General features: G+C 40.0%; 2 protein-coding genes across 5 annotated transcripts in view; one reads left to right on the plus strand and one right to left on the minus strand.

Moving 5' to 3' along the window:
* Positions 1-21,957, plus strand: part of LOC113435791 (toll-like receptor 6) — a 458,202-nt gene that overhangs the window by 13,053 nt on the left and 423,192 nt on the right. Inside the window, exon 3 of one of the 3 annotated variants that reach the window (XM_087936825.1) lies at positions 606-1,701. The exons of 1 other annotated variant lie outside the window; for it this stretch is intronic. The gene's annotated coding sequence lies outside the window, so the exon portion shown is untranslated. Of the gene's footprint in view, positions 1-605; positions 1,702-21,957 lie in introns of those variants that run through there. One more of the 3 variants, XM_087936826.1, reaches the window with a different exon arrangement.
* Positions 7,160-21,957, minus strand: part of KLF3 (KLF transcription factor 3) — a 28,128-nt gene continuing 13,330 nt past the window's right edge. For both annotated transcript variants that reach the window (XM_026699862.2, XM_087936829.1), the window contains exons 2-6: positions 16,464-16,547; positions 15,280-15,766; positions 13,767-13,911; positions 12,910-13,070; positions 7,160-9,038 (exon numbers count right to left, since the gene is read on the minus strand). In XM_026699862.2, the coding sequence (XP_026555647.1) occupies positions 8,857-9,038; positions 12,910-13,070; positions 13,767-13,911; positions 15,280-15,766; positions 16,464-16,520 (1,032 nt within the window). In that variant the 5' untranslated portion in view covers positions 16,521-16,547 and the 3' untranslated portion in view covers positions 7,160-8,856. The remainder of the gene's footprint in view (positions 9,039-12,909; positions 13,071-13,766; positions 13,912-15,279; positions 15,767-16,463; positions 16,548-21,957) is intronic.

Below are 21,957 nucleotides of genomic sequence, written 5' to 3' on the forward strand. Positions count from 1 at the left end.
AGGAGTGAGTGGGCGGGGTGGGGTGGGATGGGATGGGGCCAGCCAGTGGAGCGAATTGCTGGTTCTCTGAACTGCGTAGAATCATAACAACTGGTTCTATAGAACCGGACAGATCAGGTAGAATCCCACCCCTGAATATATAACATATGAGGACTGTACAGTGCAAATTTATAATCACGGTTTGATATGACAAAATGTCATTACTGAATCCCCATCCGATTACCAAAAAAAGAAGAAGAAACGGTAAAGGAACATTAAAACATTCACATCTTTAGTGAGTAAGATTACCAAAATTTTCAGTATCTGTAAATGATAGGCAAGACATGCTAAAAACCTTTATTTACCCAGTTATTATTAGCTTATAAAATATATTACATTTTATTTTTATTTTATTTTTAAAATCTGCATAATGTTATACAGGAAGTAGAATAAATGTAACATTCCTGCTACATTTGCAGGCGAAATTTGAAAAAAATGCTAAACAGGACAGTTATTTTGCCTGTGGAATATTTTAAAATATATATAGTTAAGAAAGCGCTAATATTTGTCAAACATAATAGGAATTATTATAGCCCTTTAACATGTGTAAAATACTTTTCCTGTAGTTCTGTTGGAAAATATATCTACTTTATCAAGCCAGAAGTCAAAATACAAACACGGTGCTATCATGAGAGTGTTCCCTTGTGTGTTTAACAGAAGAACAGTTGTAATTGAAAACTAGATTTTGGAAATCTCAGCAGCCCACTGAACAGCGCTACTGGGGAAGAAGCCATTTTTCATCACGCTTCCTGTGACGTGACTACAAAAGGCAACTATACAGTGCAATTCTACTAGTGGGTGAGGAGGCTGAGAAACAGATGCTTTAAGATTTCTTTTGTACTGTAGTCTCTGGATTAGCAACACAATTTCCCCAAGTCAGCAATCTCTCTTCTTGTTCTTCAACTTTCCATGTTATAACTATGCCTTCTTGCCTTTGTCAAACTCTGCAGTTGGACATCTGATGACAGCATGGATATATTGCTGGCACCAGATTGTATTGTATAATTTATGAATCATAAAATACAATTTTACAAAAAAATCGGTTGTATGTTATGATTTATGACCCATGATTGATCACTTTGTATGTACACTAAGAGCTTTTGCACTGGAGACAAATTCCTTGGCCAATAAAGAATATTCCAGTTCCAATTTCAATATACTGTTAGTCACAATTCAAAGATGCTTTTATTTGAAACTGATTTTCTGATTTTTCTTTACGAATGTCTCACTTCTCATCCAAGAATCTTCTTCTTCACTTCCGTTGAAGTGAAGATTATTGGATGAGATTCTTCTCATCCAAGAATCTTCTTCACTTCCTGCCAGATATTTAGAACTGAACAAACTTCTTGGATATGAAGCAAGACATCTTAAAGAAAAACCAGAAAGTCCACTTGCCCTTAAAATAAAAACACCATTGGGATAACCTTGACCTGAATGAATGAGAGCCTCCATAGAGATCCCTAGTCACAACTAATATAACATAAATATGCAAGTAATTTTCCAGAAAGTTTCTTCTATTGTCCATTCTAGTCTTCGGCTCTAATCTAAGCTCTGAGTGGGTCCTAGTCAGAGTTTAGATGGACTTAGGAGGACCAGGGGTGACATGATAGCAGTGTTCTAATATTTCAGGGGCTGCCCCAAAGAAGAGGGAGTCAAGCTATTCTCCAAAGCACCTGAGGGCAGGAGAAGAAACAACGGATGGAAACTAATCAAGGAGAGAAGGAACCTAGAACTATGGAGAAATTTCCTGACAGAGAGGACAATTAACCAGTGGAACAGAAGTTGCCTCCAGAAGTTGTGGAAGTTTTTAAGAAGAGATTGAACAACTCTTTGTCTGAAATGGTATATAGCAGTGATGACAAACCTTTTTGTTGTGGTGGTGCCGAAAGTGTGTGAGCGCACAATAGTGGGCACATATGTGTCCTGTCACCCACAATGCAGTGCATCCCACCCCCCTTGTGCATGCGTGCGCAACAACCCCACCCTGCTATTTTACCTGCACTGCACATGCGTGCGCCTTCCAGCTGATTTTCGGCCCGTTTGAGGCTGTTTTCGCCCTCCCAGAGACTTGAGGGAAGCCTCTGAAGCCTCAGGAGGCCGAAAAATGGGCCTTCCAGAAATACCAGAAGTGCACGTTTTCAGCCTCCTAAGGGCCTCTGGAACCCAGGGAGGCTATTTTCACCCTCCTGGAGGCTCGAAGGAAGCCTCTGCAGCCTTGGGAGGCTGGAAATGGGCCCTTTTTCAGCCTCCAGAGGCTGCAGAGGCTTCCTTCGAGCCTCCGGGAGGGTGAAAATGGCCTCAAATGGGTCGAAAATCAGCTGGGAGGCGCAGGCATGTGCAGTGCAGGTGACTTTGGCTGGGGCTCGCGTGTCCACACAAATGGCCCTACGTGCCACGCGTGCCATAGGTTTGCCATCATGGGTATATAGGGTTTCGACCAGAGCAGAGGACCCCAATCTCTGGGCCATGTCCCACTACGGTGGCCTATTTGGAATTGGGCCATGTGAGTACACCACTGTTGCATGGATTGCATATGTTCCCCCTTTCTCCCCACAGCCAGGCCACCAAGCCATAAAGATTAGGGACTCCTGGACTAGAAAACCTCAACGGTCCCTTCCAACTTTGTTATTCCAGGTCCAAATCTGATCAGTAGTCAAGAGATCTTGAGAACCACAAGTAGTCCTCAACCGAGCCCAACATTTATGTTGCTTAAGTGAAGAATTTGCTAAGTGAGCTTTGTCCTGTTTTACAACTTTCCTCACCACGTTTGTTAAAAGTGAATCATGGCAGATGTCCAATGAATCGCATGGTTGTTGAGTGAATCCGAGTTCCCAAGTTGACTCCTGAACTTCCGCAACTGTCATAAATGTGGTCAATTCGTCCAAGCATCTGAATGTAAATCCCGTGACAATGGGGATGCTGTGTTAGGTGTGAAAAATGGCCCTGTCACTATTTTCAGCACTGTTGTAACTTTGCTAACGGTCAGTAAACAAACTGTTGTAAGTCGACGACTACCTACATCAGTGGTGGCTAACCTTTTTGGGCTCCTGTGCCGAAAATTGTGCGCACGCTTTGGCTTCCCAGAGGCTTGAGGAAGGCTTCTGCAGGCTGAAAACTAGGCCCGTTTTGTCACTTCTGGTGTTTCCAGAAAAACAGGAAGTGACAAAAAGGCCTAGTTTTAGGCCTGCAAAGCCTGCAGAAGCCTTCCTCAAGCCTCTGGGAGGCCAAAAAAGGCCTCAAACTGGCTGAAAATCAGCTGTGAAGTGTGTGCATACACAGTGAGGTAAGTTTGCCTGCAGCTCGCATGCTGGCACAAAGGGCTCTGCATGCCACCTATGGCATGTGTGCCATAGGTTCGCCATCATGGTTCTAAGCAACTGAAGTTTCTGCCGCGCAAAATTCTAACTGGAGAGTATGATTGATGACTTGGCTATGGATGTGTCCCATTGGAGAATATGAATTACAATACACCCAGAGGGTGGGGGGAAACCAGGGTCAAGGGTGACAATCACTGATGTGTCTCAGAGTCAGCTGCACCCAGGTAGTGCCGGCAAGTTTACTCCTAATAAATCTTCTTTAAGCCTTTGAAAATCCAGCTAGAGACTCATGATTTAAATGGGGGATAACTACCGGAGCCCTGACACAGGTAGTCCTTGACTTACAACCATTCGTTTAATGACCATTCAAAGTTACAAATGGCACTGAAAAAAGTGACTTATGGCCATTTTTCACACTTATGACTGCTGTAGCGACCCCGCTTGAGAACTGACTCCTATTTACTGACTCCTAATTATGACGGTCACAGTGTCTCGGAGGTCATGTGGTCCCCTTTTGCGACCCTTCTGTCCAGCAAAGTCAATGGGGAAGCCAGATTCACTTAACTGTGTTACTAACTTAACCATGGCTGTGACCCATTTAACAACCATAGCAAGAAAGATCATAAAATGAGGCCAAACTCAATAACTGTCTTGCTTAGCAACATACATTTTGGACTCCATTGTGGTTGCATGTTGATTGCTACCTGTAGTAGGTTGCATCCTGCAGTCCAGCCAAGCATCTTCATCAAACCGCAAACGGTGTAAATCTGGTTTTTGTTTTCCATCCTGGCACATATTTGGCCACATCAATCCAAAGAATCTTTCATAGCGTTGGCATCAAATGAATTAGCTTGTTATACAGATTAAAATTAGCATAGCTTTCGTTTGCAGGGCAATTGCACCCTTTCCTCTTTTTTTTGCTCAGAATTAAAGGGGAGAAAAACAACAACCGCAACATATCTAAAAATAGGAAAGAAATGAAGACATTGTGAAGCTTTATTAGCAATTTAGAATTAGGAGAAGGAGCAAATTTTCTTCTTCTTCCATTGTATGGCAAATATGTGATAGCATCAACCCATGGAAGCAAAGCTATTTGGGGAGGAAAAAATATATAAAACGCTCTGTAGAAAATAAGTTTAGGAAAAACCAAGAGTTATGGCATTGCACGTTGTTTTTTATTTTTAAAACAAAATATTGGTGAGCTTCAAAAATGGAGCATCTACTTTATGCAAAGCACCACCTGGTAAATTATGTTCCTTTCGGCTCTCGATGTATGCTATCAATGCACAGCCGTGGCTGCTTTCCAGGGTTGATTTAAAAATCTCTGATTATTTTCAGAGAGGTTCCAAGGATCCGTTTATAGCTCCAATTCTCTCTACTTGGATGTCCAAGGGTCCAGTTCCTGACACTTAAAATTAATCAATTTTCTCCTGTTTTTCCTTCTTTCTTTCTCTTCTCACACTAGTACCAGACAGTGTTAAATGTCTAAAGGATTGATTTGGATTGACAATAGAGCAGAAAATGCAAGAGATCTTTGCTCCATTTATATTAGAACGAGCGTTTCTAGAGTGCCAAATAATTTATTCGTTGTTTTGATCCTCTGGATTTTTGCAGCACAGATATGGTAAAGTCTTAACTGATATCCCGATAACCGTACAATTCCTCCTGGTACAAGCTGTTAGAAAAATGAGCCTCATTCATTGAACCTCAAAGAGACTAGTCCTCATGTACCCATGGAGAACGGTTTACCTGAAAAGTATGACAAGGAATTGGAAACAGGCTACAAGCCATCCTTGTCTTGCAACAGTTTGTTTTAGTGACCATTCAAAGTTACGATGGCACTGGAAAAAACCGATTTTCACCCTTTTGGTTATGTGATCAAAATCCAGATGTTTGGCAACTGGTTCATATTTACGATGGTTGCAGTGTCCCAGGGTCACTAGGACAAAGTCAACGTGGAAGCCAAACTCACTTAACAACCCTGTGACCAACTTAACAACTGCAGGGATTCACTTGGCCACCGTGGCAAGGGCGGTTGCAAAATGGGGCAAAACTCATTTAACATTTGTCTCGCTTAGCAACAGAGACTATGAGCTCAATTGTGGCCGTAAGTTGAGGATGACCTGTATATGGAGTCTAAAGTGAGTTGGTCATTAAATGTTCATGTTTGTTCTTCCTTCTTCCAAATTACTGCAAAATTCATGTCACTGTTCTGCAATTTCCCGTGAGGTTTGCATTCAGTATATAACCCTGTTTTGAACGCACAAAAATATTCTTCTTTCCATCCGGTATATTTCTCCAATACCTTGAAAATGCTAGGAGATTACACAGGATTAGACAGGTAGTCCTTCAACTTATGACCAGAACTGAGCTCAAGATTTACATCGTTAAGTGAATTTTACCCCGTTTTACGACTTTTCTCATCACATTAGTCACTTGATTGTTAAGTGAATTTGGCGTCCTCATTGACTTTGCCTGTCAGGTGGTTGCAAGAGTGGATCACGTGATGCCCCGGATGCTGCGACTGACATAAATGTGAGTCGGTTGCCTGACACCTGAATTTCATAAGTCGTAAGTGTGGAAAAATGGTTGTAAGTCCCTTTTTTAGTCCATGGTAACTTCAAATGGTCACTACATGAACTGTTGTAAGTTGAGGACTACTAGTACTGGGTAATCATGCCATTTAGATCCCCAAAAAGTGACTTTTGGGGGGCCTCTTCCACTGAGATGGACAATGGTTTCTTTGTCTTGGGGCACGGACTATTAGAAGCACATATAGGTATTCCTCAATTTACGATGATTCATTTAGTGATCGTTCTAAGTTACAATGGCACTGAAGTAACTTATGACCGTTTTTCACACTTATGACCGTTGCAGCCTCTGCGTGGTCACGTGATCAAAATCCAGCCGCTTGGCAACGGGCTCACACTTATGACAGTGGCAGCGTCCCGGAGTCATTCGATTCCCTTTTTACGACTTTCTGACAAGCAAAGTCAATGGGGGAAGCCAGATTCTCTCAACCACCGTATTACCAACTTAACAAGTGCCGAGATTCACTTAATGACCATGTGCAAGAAAGATCGCAAAATGGGGCCAACTGTTTCGTTTAGCTACAGAAATTGTGGGCTCCATTGTTTTCACAAGTCAAAGATTACCCCTGTATGCCTTCCACAATTTTCAAATCCTTGGCATAGTAATAAGTAAGTTAAGAATGGATTGCATAAATTCAGTTGCCAGAAGGAAGCCTTTGCTCGCCCTCATTTTGAAGTATCAAATACACCGAATTTTCCGTCAAGTTCTCAGCTGCCCCATTCGGTTGCACACCAATGAAACTCAATTCTACTCAACTGCGGGTCAAAATTCCTTGGTTCCTTAAAGGATGCCAAAACAACCTTAAGGTCTTGTGAACACCATTCCTGACCTTCCCAGTCTGGCTTTTTCGAAAAGCAAAGTTCACAGCGGAAGTCGGGATTCGTTTAATGGACCCATGATTCACTTAACGAATGCGATGATTCGCTGAACAATCAGGGCCAATTTCTTTTTTTACAATCGGATGCAACTTCCTTAAGAATAGCCTCCCTTAGCCAGGTAAATTCTGCTTCCAATTGCTGTCAAGGACTACCTATAAACTACTTCTTGTGAGAATCTTATTTCAGAAGTATCAAAAAAAACGTGGGGATGGGGAAGAGGAGGCTAAGCCAGCTAACTTGGGATTTAAATAGTATATTTTTGGGGGTGGATGGGTGGGGAGGAACTGAACAAGACTTTGTACCAGAAACAATGGATGTGGTCCAGTCAAAGTGTTCTATATTATACCGGTTTAATGAGAGTTCGGTAATACAACTTTTAAAAAGTAAGAGAGGGAACAAGGTGATGAAAGTGCTAGAAAAGTTTATACCAGAACAACTGAAGCTAAATACAATTTATGGAACAATACAACAAGCAATTTTGAGTGAGTCAAGTTGCCCCTGAGCAATTATTTACTCGAAATGTATGTGATTTTAGTTTATAAAGTGTTTAGTTTATATTCTGCAATCCCCTTCCTCTCCTGCCCATTCCTTTGGCTGTTGTCATCGTTTGCTTCCTTTAAAAAAAAAAATCCTTTTTTTTTCTTCTATAGACGAGAGACATAGTTTCCATGAATTTAACCATAGGCTGCAAAAGGACAAAAAAATGCTGGTGGATTACAGCGAGTCTCATTTCCTTAATATAAATATAAAAATTGCATCTCTGAATATTCGGAAGATTTATAGGATGAAACTATCTAATCTTTCAAATATTTTTTGGGGGGAGGGGGGAATTATCGATACTGAGAAGGTATTACAAAAATACTTGGTGACGGCTCGTTTGCTGAAGTTTTCATAAAAGCCGATTAAAAACTTTTGACAAGGTTAAGAGTTTTTCGTTTGTGATCGGCGCGACCAAATCTATGCTCTCCGGAAGTGCTTCAATTACGCAGATCTTTTTCGTCCAGGACCTTATGAATACGGAAGGATTCCGTATGGATGGAAATTCATTTCTAACAAGGAAGAGCTGGAATTTATTTTGCTGGAACGGTGGCTTCTTCTCAGCTAAGGCAGGTTGAGGTGTTCTTGAGGGCAGGAAATGCCGAGGAGTGGAGAAAATTTGTATGCCTGCCACCCTTCCCCAGCGAGGTAGATTTGAATCAATTTTATCCATGAATGTCACACCACAAGGAGTACCATTGTGTGTCCCATTCACACAGTTTGCATGACAAAAACAGATCACTGCATCCCACCAAAAGGGTTTGCTCAGTGAATCTACCAAGACACTCGATCCCAGGCAAAACAAAAGGAGAACTTACATAACCTCTCCCACACACACACACGAAAAAAAGGCAACATTGATCAGGATATATGACATCTGCGTGGGCACCCACTTTCTGATGGTAACTGGAGATTTATTATTTATTTTTTTGCATTCATTCCCAGGGTTGAGGATTTCGTTTTCTGCATTCAAAAAAAAAAAAAAAGTGTCTTCTATCCAACCATATTCCAAAAAGATCCATTCATTGCATTGCTGGGCATAAAAAAGAGACGTGCATTCTCTTACGACAGGCACATCAAGTCTCTGGCAAGGATTAGCAAACTGGATTTTGAAAAAAACAAAAAACAGTAACTATCATCGATATATATATACTGGCTGATTAAATGGCAAAACTAATCAGCTTGACTATAAGATGTCTTAGTCTGAAGGAAATATAACCTATTTGCTGGCAAATTTAGGGCACGCTGAGCATCCCCAGGAAACGAAACAAAACAAAAAAAATGTTCACATTCTTTCGGTCTGGCCGACGGCAAGAATCAAGAAGGGCCGAGCAAACATTTTTTTTTACTGACCATCAAGAAAGGTTGCGAGGAGATAAACATCCAAAGATCCAGTCCAGCTGAATCGGAATTAAAAGCTTAGGTCAAAAAAAAAAAATTGAAAAGAAAAGAAAAAAAAAAACCCCACAAAAAGGGCAAGGGAAGTGAGAAGTTCAGACGAGCATGTGGCGTTTCCGATGGAGGGCAAGATGGTCAGAACGAGAGAAACTACGATCACAGTCCGGGCACTGGAATGGTTTGACTCCGGTATGTTTCCGGAAGTGTCGTGTAAGTTCGTCCGATCGAGCAAACTTCCATGTGCAACCTTCCCAAGTGCATTTGTAAGGCTTTTCACCTATGGATTTAAAAAACAACAACACTTGTTTTAAGAAACACAAGCGAGATTATTTTACCCCATACATTAAAAAAAAACTTACGAGAAGAGCAATATTTCTTCATCACCAGTAATTTCACTGAGTGTCTCTATGGTCAGGCGCTAAATCCACAAACCTATGCACAAGAAACTTCTCAACCAGCTTTGCAGCTGTTAAGAGTTAGCTAAGGGACAACGGAATTGAAGGGAAATTGATTTATGGTAGTTAGCTTGTGACTACATTGGGATTCTAGGCTGATACCTCTTTTAACGCCGTCCTCCATTTCTGCCACTTCTTATTATCCTACGTCTATTTTTCCAACAAATGTTTTGATTCTGGGTAGAAACATTAGTAAAATAGGTCCTTGCATGACCCCAAAAAATGTGGCCGAAAATGTGGCCGTACATTTGCTCTCTTGCCAGCTATGGATAATTTGCACCGTCAATTCCAGATGAACTTGCTGCAACAGATTTTTTAAAAAGCGCACCTCTGTACAGCAAAGAGTTTCAATGTGATTCCTCAAGTTTAACTGCTGGATTGGTTCCACAGGTTTTTGAGAGAATTAAAGGGGCTTAGTATAAGTTTTAATTATAATGAAGCGTTTAAATTGATTTCTGCCCAAATGTGGGAATCTTATGAAGAATAAAGTACATATAATTTACGATACAGGTAGTCCTCGAGTTATGACCACAGCTGAGCCTCAAATTTTGAGGCTGAGCCATTTGTAAAATTAATGTTGCCCCATTTTATGACCTTTCTTATCACAGTTAAGTGAATCACTGCAGTCGTTAAATTAATAAAATTGTTAAGTGAATTTGGCTTTCCCATTGGTTTGCTCATTCTAAGGTCACAAAAAATGGTCATACGAGCTCGGGACACTGCAACCATCATAAATATGAACAGTTCCCAAGTGTCTTAATTTTTATCACATGACCATGGGGATCTTGTAATGTTCGTAAGTGTGAAAAATGGTCCTTTTTTTTAGTGGTGTTGCAACTTCGAATGGTCACTAAATGAACTATTGTAAGTTGAGGACTACCTGTATTTACAAACAAATGATTAAATGGGCAAATTTGAAGCCAAGCTGGAATTTCTGAGCAATCTGTTGATCGATATACTCTGTAGTAAAACTAATCTGGTTTCTTTCAGTGACCGATTTTCAGTTTTATAAAAATCTCTCACTTCCTATTCTTTTCACTGTGGAAATGTATCCTTCTGTTTAAAAAGTCTATTAACAAAAATAGGAGAAGGGGACAAAGATTAGGAGCCAAAGACTGACTTCACTTAATTCAAACGTTTATCTGTTCATAATATTTATAACTTGTCCCAAGCCAAACTGTACATTTTAAATGCCATTTTGACACAGGAGGGATTAATTTTTCAATGTGGGGAAGAAATGGCGTAACTAAATTCTTCAGTTCAATCCTCACTCAATTTGTACCCAGTGACACTTTTTCAGTTCTTAATTTTGTGAATGAATAGTGTTGATTGAAAAATTTCAGATGCGGTATTCCTTCACCGTGCTTCTGTTTATAGCGTTCATTTTCATTATGTTTCTTTAATTAGCACTTCAATTTTATTGAATTCATCTGGATTGTCTGAATTCAAATAACTTCTTGAAATATGAAATTTCTATGAGATGGTTGCTCATTACTAACTGATAATCTATGAGAGTTTGAATATGAACTTGCTACTGTATGATCTGTATTTAACTGAAATACACACACACACACATATAAGATAGGATTTTGGGTGCATTTTATACACAAATCAATTACATCATTGTCTATGTTTTATGTAGGACCTCAAATATTTTGTTTTTTCATGTTTATTACTTATTGATTTGATAAATTTATACACTATTACCTTTGCAATGTGACTAAAGGTTTCGTCTCCTTACTTAATTTTAAAAAATACAGGAAGTCCTCAACTTACAACAGTTCATTTAGTGACCGTTCAAAGTTATAACAGCCCTGAAAAAAAGTGACTTATGACCATTTTTCACACTTATGACCATTGCAGCAATTCCTGTGACCACATGATCAAAATTCAGGTGTCTGGCAACTGGTTCATATTTATGATGGTTGCAGTGTCCTGGAGGTCATGCGATTCCCCTTTTGTGACCTCCTGTCAATGGGGAAGCCAGATTCATTTAACAACTAGTTGGGTACTAATGCAATGATTCACTTAACAACTGTGGAAAGAAAGGTGATAAAATGGGGCTAAACTCACTTAACAAATGTCTCACTTAGCAACATGAATTTTGGGCTCAACTGTGGTCATAAGTCGAGGACTACCAATATTGCCAATGGTGATAATGAGTCCTGGGCCAATGATTATAGCCCTGTGGTGGTGAACCACAGGTGCCAGAAGTGGCGCGCAGAGCCGTTATTGCTGGCATGCGAGCACTCGCCCAGAAAAGGTCTACTGCGCACGCATGCACGCTGCCTGTCTGACAGCTGATTGTCGGGTATCTGGCGTGCATGTGCAGGGGCACAGCGGCGCGCAGGGCACACTCTCATATGCACAGAAGCATGAGGTGCATGTGGGGGGTTGCATGCACATGCGCAGGAGGCATGGAGGCCCCCGTGCGCATTGCCTTCTGGCACGCGAGCACGTGATGGCACGCGAGCACGAGCAGGCAAGTGCGCGTGCAATTATTGGCATGGGAGCCCCAAAAGGTTATCCACCACTGTTATAGTCGACTGCTATTTAAATTTGGGCACAAATCCCATTATCCAAACTTTCTAAATTTGAAAAATGTCACAGCCAACATTTAAAGTTGCTTTCAACGATGCTACCATTAAATTGCAGGGGTGCGGGGAACCTGCAAAGACAGAAAGAAGAAGAAAAATATCCATAATTCCCTCCGCAAGAACCCTTTAAAAAGCACATCAGAAACTTTTAAATATAATTCAGTGCTTTGGGGAAGGAGTTTACCGCCAACATAGTAGGGTGTGAATATTCCACTGAGTCACAGTTAGAAGGCCAAAAAGACAAACTTAGCTACCAGACAGAGAAGCAAAATGGACGAAGGAGAAAATAAATACCGGCCTCTTGAATCTGGTACTGTATCTACTTGGGAGGAAATAAACCACTTAACACAGCAAAACCTATTTCCAAAGAAGCTTGCATAGGATATATAGAAAATCCTCGACTTACAGCTGCAATGGAACCCAACATTTCTGTCGGTAAGTGAGGCAGTTGCTAAGTGAGTTGTGCCCCATTTTAAAACCTTTCTCGCCATGGTTGTTAAGTGAACCATTGCACTTGTTAAGTGAGTAATCTCATTAAGTGAATCCGGATTCCCCGTGGACTTGGCTCACCAGAAGGTCGCCAGAGGGGAATCACGTGATTCCAGGGACGCGGCAACTGTCATAAATGTGAGTCAGTTGCCAAGCTGATGGAATTCTGATCGTTTGTCTGAATTTTAATAATCTGACCACGGGGATGCTGAATTTTGATCATCTGACCATGGCCGTAAGTGTGAGAAACGGTCCTTAACAGTAGTGGTATGCTGCTGGTTCACACCGGTTCTAGTGCAAGTCAGCAGTTGGCCCCACCCACCCGCCCTTTCCTGTTCCCTATTCCCTTTGTTTGTAGCTCTTCAACTGAAGTGTGCGCCCACAGAACCGGGAGTAAAATATTTTGAATTCCACCCCTGGTCCTTAAGTGACTTTTTGTCAGGGCCGTTGTAACTTTGAATGGTCATGAAGCAAGCTGTTGTAAGTCTAGGACTACCTGTAGTAGGAGCTGGGTCTTTTTAAAAATCATTTCATTAAGGTTTCCAACCCCCTCCCCCTCCAAAAAAAAAAAAAAAGAAAGGAAAAGAAAAGAACACTTGCTTCCTACCTGTGTGTGTTCTTCTATGGGCTTTTAAATGAGAGCTTTTCGTGTACACCTTGTTGCAGCCTTCGTAATCACACCGGTGTATCCGTCTCTTCCTTTGCGTGTCTGGCGATTCCACAGGTAGAGGTCTCTTCCCAGGCTGGACTATAACTGAAGGGTGATTCCTGTGTTAAGTTGAATCATAGGTTAAAACTACAACCTTTTGAACTAAAACCATCTTCTTCTTCTTCTTTTTTTGAATGGCCCACCCCAGTGTTCACTTCTTCAATACCCATTTGTCTTCTGCCGGCGTTAATAACATTACATACATGTGGAAAAAATTCAAGCAAGCTTAGTAAATGTCATGGACTTCTGTGGTAATTGTTTGGCTGACTTTCCTACTAAAAGATTCAGTTTCATTTATTCTCTGGCATGATGAACAAGCCATCTCCCTTCCTCTATTTTTTATGTATTTATTTTTCCTCAGAATGGTAGGATTTGACCAAATATTTTAAGCCGCAATCTGAATCAGAAATCTTTGTGCTTCTATTGGTTTACACGTTTTTCTAAATATTTTAGCAAAAAAACCCTTTTTTTTTTTTAATGATACAGATTTTTCCCTCCCAGGCTATGAATGTTATCAACTTCCTTTACTCTACCGACATAAACTCAACAGATTTTACTCTTCATCTGTTTTTTTAGAGCCCAAATAAGAATTTCTGATTTGGTGCAGCCACATGGGTGCAAAGCTTTCTGAATTAGGTGAAGAGTGCAGGGAGTCCAAAGTTGCTGAGCTTGCCTCGAGAAGGCGAGCCTCAAGAAGCTTTCAACTACAATTCGCTTTTCCACTGGCGAGATTTGAAAACTTCTAAGCTACTTACTCTTGTAGCATGGGAGGTGACAATGAGGTAATCACAGGAGGAGACATTTGCTCAGGATAGTAGTCATTTCTTGGCGATTCCAAGCCCGGTTCTACCTTGATAGATGTCTTTAGTACTGGCTTTTCGTAAGATTCGATGACAGATACTGTGTGGAGGAAGAAGAGTCAGTGAATGGTAAACAAAGAGAAGAAAAGCTTGCATTTGAGTCTTTGGTCACTGCATTCTTGCTACATCGTTCTTAAAAATATAAATTGCAAATACAAACATTTGAATTAATCTGCATAACTGAACGACAATGCTGTTCTATAATAAATCTTATAACTCAATCCTTTGTTCTGGTCCCTATAGACAAATCTATAGTGGCTTCCATGCTATTGCTTTGCTTTCTATAGGAACACCAAGTGCTTAATAGAACAATATCAATTATTCTATTAAGAACAATTGAATTAAAGTACATAAATGAACGACAATGCAGTTCTATAACAGCAATAGCACTTAGACTTATATACCTCTTCATTACAGCCCTCTCCAAGCAGTTTTATAGACTCAGCCTCTTGCACCCAACAATCTGGGTCGTCATTTTACCCACCTTGTAAGGACAGAAGGCTGGGTCAACCTTGAGCCTGGTGGGATTTGAACTGCCAAATTTCAGGCAGTTGGCAATCAGCAGAAGTAGCCTGCAGTTCTGCACTCTAACCACTGTGCCAACACGGCTCTTTTAACCCTCTTACAACCTTATAACCCAGCCCTTTGTCCTGGTCACTATAGATAAATCTATAGTGGCTTCCATTCTATTGCTCTGCTTTTATAGGAACACCAAGTACTTAACAGAAAAATATCAGTTATTCTATTAAGAATAATTGATATTATATAATAATAGAAATAATAGTAATAATGGAATATCAATTTAGCACCTTCAACAAGTATATTTGAAACACTTTAGCGAGATTACATTCCTCCAAGAAATGTAGGTCAGCCCGCAATTACTCTCTGCCCTTCCATTTATCATAGCATTTATCACCATGACAATGGGATGCTTAAAGCAAGAGAAAGCTAGCTAAAGATTGCTTAGGGAGAATCATTTTCTTCAGGTCTATGGGTGCTCTCCATAGTTCAGTCTCTCTCTTTATAAGCTCCTATTCACACCACCAAGTTTAGGATAATTTATAGAGCTGTGGTAGCGCAGTGGCTAGAGGGCAGTATTGCAGGCAGACTCTGCTCAGTGCCAGGAGTTCGATTCTGACCGGCTCAAGGTTGATTCAGCCTTCCATCCTTCTGAGGTTGGTAAAAATGAGGACCCAGATTGTTGGGGGCAATAGGCTGATACTGTAAAACCGCACAGAGTGGGCTGTAAAAGCACTGTGAAGCAGTATATATGTCTGATCCCTAGTGCTATTGCTATAATTTAAAGTAGAAGATGAATGGATTCTTTAAGCTGACTTCACACACACACACAAAATAAGAGAAGGAAGTCCACAAAAGAACAAAACAAACCTGAAAACAGATGTTTTACCTGGCACGCTGCTTGGGTTTTCCAACTCTTCGGAAAGAACGGTGGACACCATGATAGGCTGTTGAAGGTGAGAGGCGTACATGAAAGGGACAGGTTGAACGACAAGGGGTTGAATAACAGGAAGTATTCCCGGGCTTCTTAGTCCGTGGCGGGAAAGAGCTGCCATGACCGGAGGAATAGTTAAGGGCATAGTAAAAGGCTGCATTCCTGGTGGGCCCAGTTTCTTCATGGGAGGGCTGGATGATGGAAGATTTAATCCCGGGGAAACTCTCTGGGGTAGAGTCTGGAATTTGAAAGAGGAAGGAGAGTTTCCAGCGGAAGGTGGCGAACTCCGTTTATTCATGGTGAGGTCAACCGGTTCCACCTGAACCCCACTGCACAGTCCATCTGGAATCTGATAGAACTTATTGGACATCATATCTGGTGTGGAATAGATGACACCATACTTATTGGACTTCATGTGGTCCATGTAAGTAGAGTTGAACGACTACAGGAGAAAAGGAGGAGGAAAGGAATGAATGGAAACCCATGGAAAGGAATGGAAACCAGAAAAGAGGAAGGGAAAAATGTATTGGAGAACAGGAACTCCTTGTGACTTGTTTCTGTCATGCTCTAATTTGAATTCTACTTGACTTAAAATTAAAGTAAATCCATCGAATACACAGAAACATTTTTGAAAACCATACTACAAATGACAATAGTGCACAGTTATTCCACTCTAGTGAACAATTCACTTATTTATGAGATTTTTATCCTGTCTTTCTTACTTTCTTACTGGTAGTAGCTTACTTTCTTACTTTATTAGTAGCTCAAGGCAGTGAACATACCTAATACTCTTTCCTCCTCCTATTTTGCCCTCAACAACCACCCTGTGAGGTGAGTTGGACTGATAGGGAGTGATTGGCCCAAAATCACCCAGCTGGCTTTCATGTCTAAGGCAGGACTAGAACTCACACTCTCCTGGTGATTGGTAGGTAACACTTTTTGATACCTGCCATGAGTTTTGATGTAAATCCAATTTATTTGTTAGAAATGCTCAGAATGTGTATTTGGTCACCTCTAACCTGCTTTGTAATCTTGCATCTTTCAGAACTGAAAAAAAAATGTGGATGGTATTGCAGACCTCCTTTATTACAGTGTAATGAGAATAAATATTAATATTTATGCATTTTTTAAATACTGACCACTGGAATTGGTTCCATTGCTTCTTGTTTGATAGGGACGGGATCAAACATCAACATTTTCTTTCGAGATAAATACCTTGGATTCTAAAAACAAGGGGGGAAAAGGACAACGGTTGTAATTTTTATTTTACATCATTTCAGTATGGCATTAACAAAGGGTACTTTGGATTATAACAATCAACAAACCATTAAAAATCACACTAAAGATGTTTTCAAAAACTGAAAAAAAATCTTCATCGTTTCTGTGTTTATAATGCTAACATGTTAACATTCTAAATCCAAGATCCTTTAAAAAAGTATGATTACAACATGATGTTTTGGCATAAGGACACACATTTTAAGACAATGTTTTGAATAGTCATGAGCCAAAGTGGAAAACTTTGGTAGAGATCTGAAGAAATTTTATACGGTCAAAGGTGCATTCGTTCATTGACAACCACAGTTGAGCCGAAAGTTTATGTTGTTAAGTGGGGCATTGGTTAAGTGACTTTTGCCCAGTTCTGCGACCTTTCCAGCCTCAGTTGTTAAGTGAATCACCGCAGTGGATAAGTTAGTCACCTGGTTATTAAATGAATCTGGATTCCCCATTAACTTTGCTCATCAGAAGGTTGCAAAAGGGGATCACGTGACCCTCGGGACAATAAATACAAACCATTTCCCAAGTATCCAAATTTTGATCACATGGTCATAGGGATGCTGCAAAGGTCATAACTGTGAAAAACAGCTGCAAATGGTCACTAAATGAACTGCCTTTGCAAGGAATCAGGCAAGAATAATTCCAGTCCCAAACTAAAAAGTCCCTGATTAGAAAAACTTAGAATAGTTTAAAATTCCTACTTGGTGATCTAATAGCCAGTCGCCTGTACACTTCTGAGTTTTGCCAAATTTTAAGACAAAAGAAGAGCTAGTTGGATGTCACACTTAGGGTGGAACTTCAGGCTAGACACTGGGAGGGTTGTGGGTTCTATTCCTGCTTTAGGTACAAAGCACAATCACATTTCTCTCAACCTTTTGAAGGAGGTGATGGCAAAACACTTCTGAAAAAAAAAAACTGTGAGTAAATCTAGAAAGTTTTTGAGAATCAGATAAATTTTTTAAAAAATGGCAAACAACTGAAGTTTACTTCACCTGCGTTTCCAAAATGCTCTTTCCTTCAATGGGTTTTTTAAAAAAAAATATCTCTAGATGTAAATGTAAATTTTGTAAAAAAATCTCTAGATGTAAATGTAAATTTTGGTTTTTATTTTTTTTGCAATTGGGAGTTATGTTTTTTTCAAACCCCTCAAAAAACAACTGAACAACCGCAATGTTCTTAAAGTTAAATCAGTGGGCCAAGTTCAAAGAAAACCCCCCTAATACACTACATTTTAGATATGTACGATTTTAGATAGTATTAGTAAGAAATCAGATAAGGAACCCTGCTCCCTTAAGAAAACAGCCTTGCCTCTCCTGTTAAAAATAAAACAGAGAACTGCACAGTGTCGTTTTCCCGTCTCCTCCCTTGCTGCTCCACCCTGTGGATTGAGGCCAAGGCAAAGCAACTTGTCCAAACAGGACATGGTTGTGATAAGATTTCGCTCACGCCCTGTGCTAAGCAAAGAAATGGGATTTTTCTATGCAAATAAGGCCAGGTATAAAGGTAAGAAAGAAACACAATCTAAGGCATAGGTCTGATATCCAGGAGAGTGCAAGCCTGGGATGGAAAAATGAAATCTCTTCTCTGCTCTATGGTTTCTCCTCTGATGAAAGAGAGAGGATCGCCGGATCCCAGGAAAGCAAGACGAGAAAAGAGATTTCATTTTATTTATTTGTTTGTGTATATCGTATTTATAGGAATCCTCAACTTACTGAAGACTAGCCCAAAATTTCCACTGCGAGGCGAGACAATTGTTAAGTGAGTTGCATGCCCTGTTTTAACCATCCTTTTTACAGTTAAAAATGGTGATCACGTGACCTCAGGGCAACCGTCAGAAATACATAAACACGTTAAAGTGTCTGAACTCTGATTACTTGACAGTGGGGATGCTGCAATGGTCGTAACAGTGAGGACCTGGACACAAGTCCAGTCATTTTCAGCGAAATCGGGAGCTAACAAACTTGATAAATAGGTCACTTTCAATCAGAATAGATCTGGAAGCAGGAGACTTTATACCATTCTGGACAAATGGTAGTCTCTTCTTAAAAACCTCCAGTGATGTGAGCATCCAGAACTTCTGGATACAATTGATTAACTGTTCTAACTGTCAAGAAATTTCTCCTTAGTTCTAGGTTGCTTCTCTCCTTGATTAGCTTCCATCCATTGCTCCTTGTCCTGCCATGTATGTATGTATGTATGTACGTACATATGTCAATTGCTTACAAGATAATAGGTATAAGTAAAAACATAGTTATGAATACATGGATACATATCAGAAAAATTTAAAAAAAATAAAAGAAACAATAGGACAAGGATGGTAGGCACGTTGGTGTGCTTACGCATGCCCCCTTTTAGGAAAGGGGTGAGGTCAATAGTAGACAGTCTAAGGTTAAAGTTTTTGGGGTTTGGGGAAGAAACCACAGAATCAGGTGGAGTATTCCAGACATTGACCACTCTGTTGCTGAAGTCGTATTTCCTGCAATCAAGTCTGGTGCGGTTTGTTTGTATCTATTGTGCGCTCTTGTATTCTTATGGTTGAAGCTGAAGTATTCATTAACAGGTAAGACATTGCAATATATTATTTTATATACTATACTTAGATCGGACCGAAGGTGGTGTAGTTCTAAGTTTTCTAGGTCTACAATTTCGAATCTGGTGGCATAAGGTATTCTGCAATGAGTAGAGGAGTGGAGAACTCTTCTTGTGAAATATTTCTGGACTTTCTCAACTGTGTTAATATCAGATACGTAATGTGGGTTCCAGACTGATGAGCTGTTTATTGGTCTAGCAAATGTTTTGTATGCTCTAGTTAGTAGTGTGATATTATCAGAGAAAAAGCTATGTAGGATTAGGGTAACCACTCTAATGCCTTTTTGGCTATGTAGTTATAGTGGGCTCTAGCACTTAGATCAGGGGTGGGATTCTACCAGTTCGCACCTATTCGCTAGAACCGGTTGTTAACATTCTAAGCAGTTCGGAGAACCAGTTGTTAGAAGAAATTATTGGCCTAATCCTGTAAGGAAGGCAGGAAGGAAACAATCTGGTGTTGCTTACAGAAACTGCCTCTCCGTTAAGCCTTATTACATTCTTGGCAGGACTAGACTTCCTGTTTCAGGAACTTCTCCAGAGTTTTTTTTCCCCCTCCTTTGCTGGTACTTTACTTGTGTGGAGTGACCATTGAAAAAAGTAACTTATGACCGTTTTTTACACTTATGACTGTTGCAGCATCCCCAGACTCACAAGAGGCCAGGCGAGGAGATGCGTTTCTCGATGTGAGTGATGTTGAGTTGGCCACATCCAGCCAGTAACTTGACCACCAAGCCATGTCCACCCAGTCACATAACCACCAAGCCATGCCCACCAACTAAGCCATGCCCACAGAACCAGTTGTAAAAAAAATTTGAATCCCACTCCTGACTTAGATAATTAGAGATGAGTATTCCAAGGTCCTTGACAGAATTTGGATCATCAACAAGGTCTTGACAATTCAGCTTGTATTTTATTTTCTGATTTTTTTTTTGCCAATATGTAAGACAGAGCATTTATTTGTTGATATTTGAAGTTGCCATTTGTTTGACCATTCTGATACATAATCAAGGTCTTTTTGAAGGGTAGTAGAATTATCTGCGGTGTTGAATAGCCTTCTGGTGCTTTGGAGAATAGCTTGACTCCCTCTTCTTTGGGGCAGCCCCTCAGATATTGGAACACTGCTATTGTGTCTCCCCTAGTCCTTCTTTTCATTAAACTAGACATACCTAGTTCCAGCAACCATTCTTTATATGTTTTGGCCTCCAATCCCTTAATCCTCTTTTTTGCTCTTCTCTGCACTCTTCCTAGAGTCCCAACATCTTTTTTACATTGTGGCGACGAAAACTGGATGCAGTATTCCAAGTGTGGCCTTACCAAGGTATTACAAAGTGGTATTAAAACTGCACGTGATTTTGATACTATCCCTCTGTTTATGCAGCCTAGAACTGTGTTGGCTTTTTTGGCAGTCGTAGCACACGGTAAGTGATTGTCCACAAAGGACTCAAAGAGCTCTCTCACAGTTACTACTATTGAGTGAGGTACCACCTATACTGGTTTTTCTTGCCTAAATGTAGAACCTTACTCTTTTCTCACTACTGAATTGCATTTTGTTAGATAGGGACCAATGTTCAGTCTTGCCAGGGTTTAATCAAAACCTGTTGTTTACCATCCAGACTGCAATCTCGACCACTCTTTTACTTGCTTGGGTCTACAGGCCCCATATGTTTCTGTAAATACATTTCCCTTAATTCCCATTTTCACATGAGAAAGGAAGGAAGAAGGAATTCCTTCCAACGGCTTTGTGAAATTCACTTATTTATTGCTCTCAAACTTCCCAAAGCTTAGAAATCAGGCTGCCATCAAAAGAAAACATTTACTTTTCCTTCATTAGTCCAGCAAAATATTTTAACAAAGTTCCCTTAGAATAACAAAATAGTCTTTAAGTGCTTTGGCACAAATATTTAAATAGAGCCTAAAATAGAAGCAAGGACACAGGTTTGTGCAAGTTAAAAGAAAATAGTTTTAAAAACATGCTACTAAAATTAAAACAAAATCCATTGCTTTTTGTCAACAAGTGAACTGCACATATCAAAACTATGCTTTTTCTAAAAGTCTGAGATAATTCTGGTGTTCACCCATATAAAAATCCAATCATATTTATCTAGAAAGAGAAAATTGCTAGAGAAGTACAGTAGAGTAATGATTTAAATGAATGAACTGAACACCCCTTCAGATAAAGCTTTGATCACACTGTTCATTTTACAGTATTTACCAAGGATACAGTTGTTGTGACTTTGCAGTGGTAACCTTCCTTATTTTCCTACCATTGGTTCTGTTTTTGCATTGTTTTAAGGGGAAAAAATCCTAGTTTTTAGGCGAAAAAAGAGTGACCAAGCTGAAAAATGCATTTTTATTTGTAGCTGATGTTTACTGAGAAAAACATCCTGTTTTCTCTTTAACCCTTTTCCAGGACCCGATCCCAGCTTAAAATTCTGAAACACAGTGCCTAAAAATTCAAAGAAAGAGGATGGCTTGTTCCAAACTCTACGATTCAATGCCGGGTCTATTGTGAAGCAACCGAGTTAACATTTTAAGTTTCACTAAACTCATGCAAACTATCTTTCTGAGTAAACTTGTTGAGATTCTGCAAATGTTAAACATAATGGAATTACTGTAAAAACGAACTGTGTTAAAAATCACAGATTGACTTATTTTAAAAGATGACCACCCGATCAAACAATATAAGCTAACGTTATTAAAAAAAATTAGCCCATCCACTAAGCTATCTATTCTATTCACGCTAAAGAACGAAAACATTCTTTAACCTGA

The sequence above is a fragment of the Pseudonaja textilis genome, chromosome 6 (genome assembly GCF_049901715.1).
Source record: "Pseudonaja textilis isolate UNSWEBS1 chromosome 6, rPseTex1.2, whole genome shotgun sequence".
Lineage (NCBI taxonomy): Eukaryota > Metazoa > Chordata > Lepidosauria > Squamata > Elapidae > Pseudonaja > Pseudonaja textilis.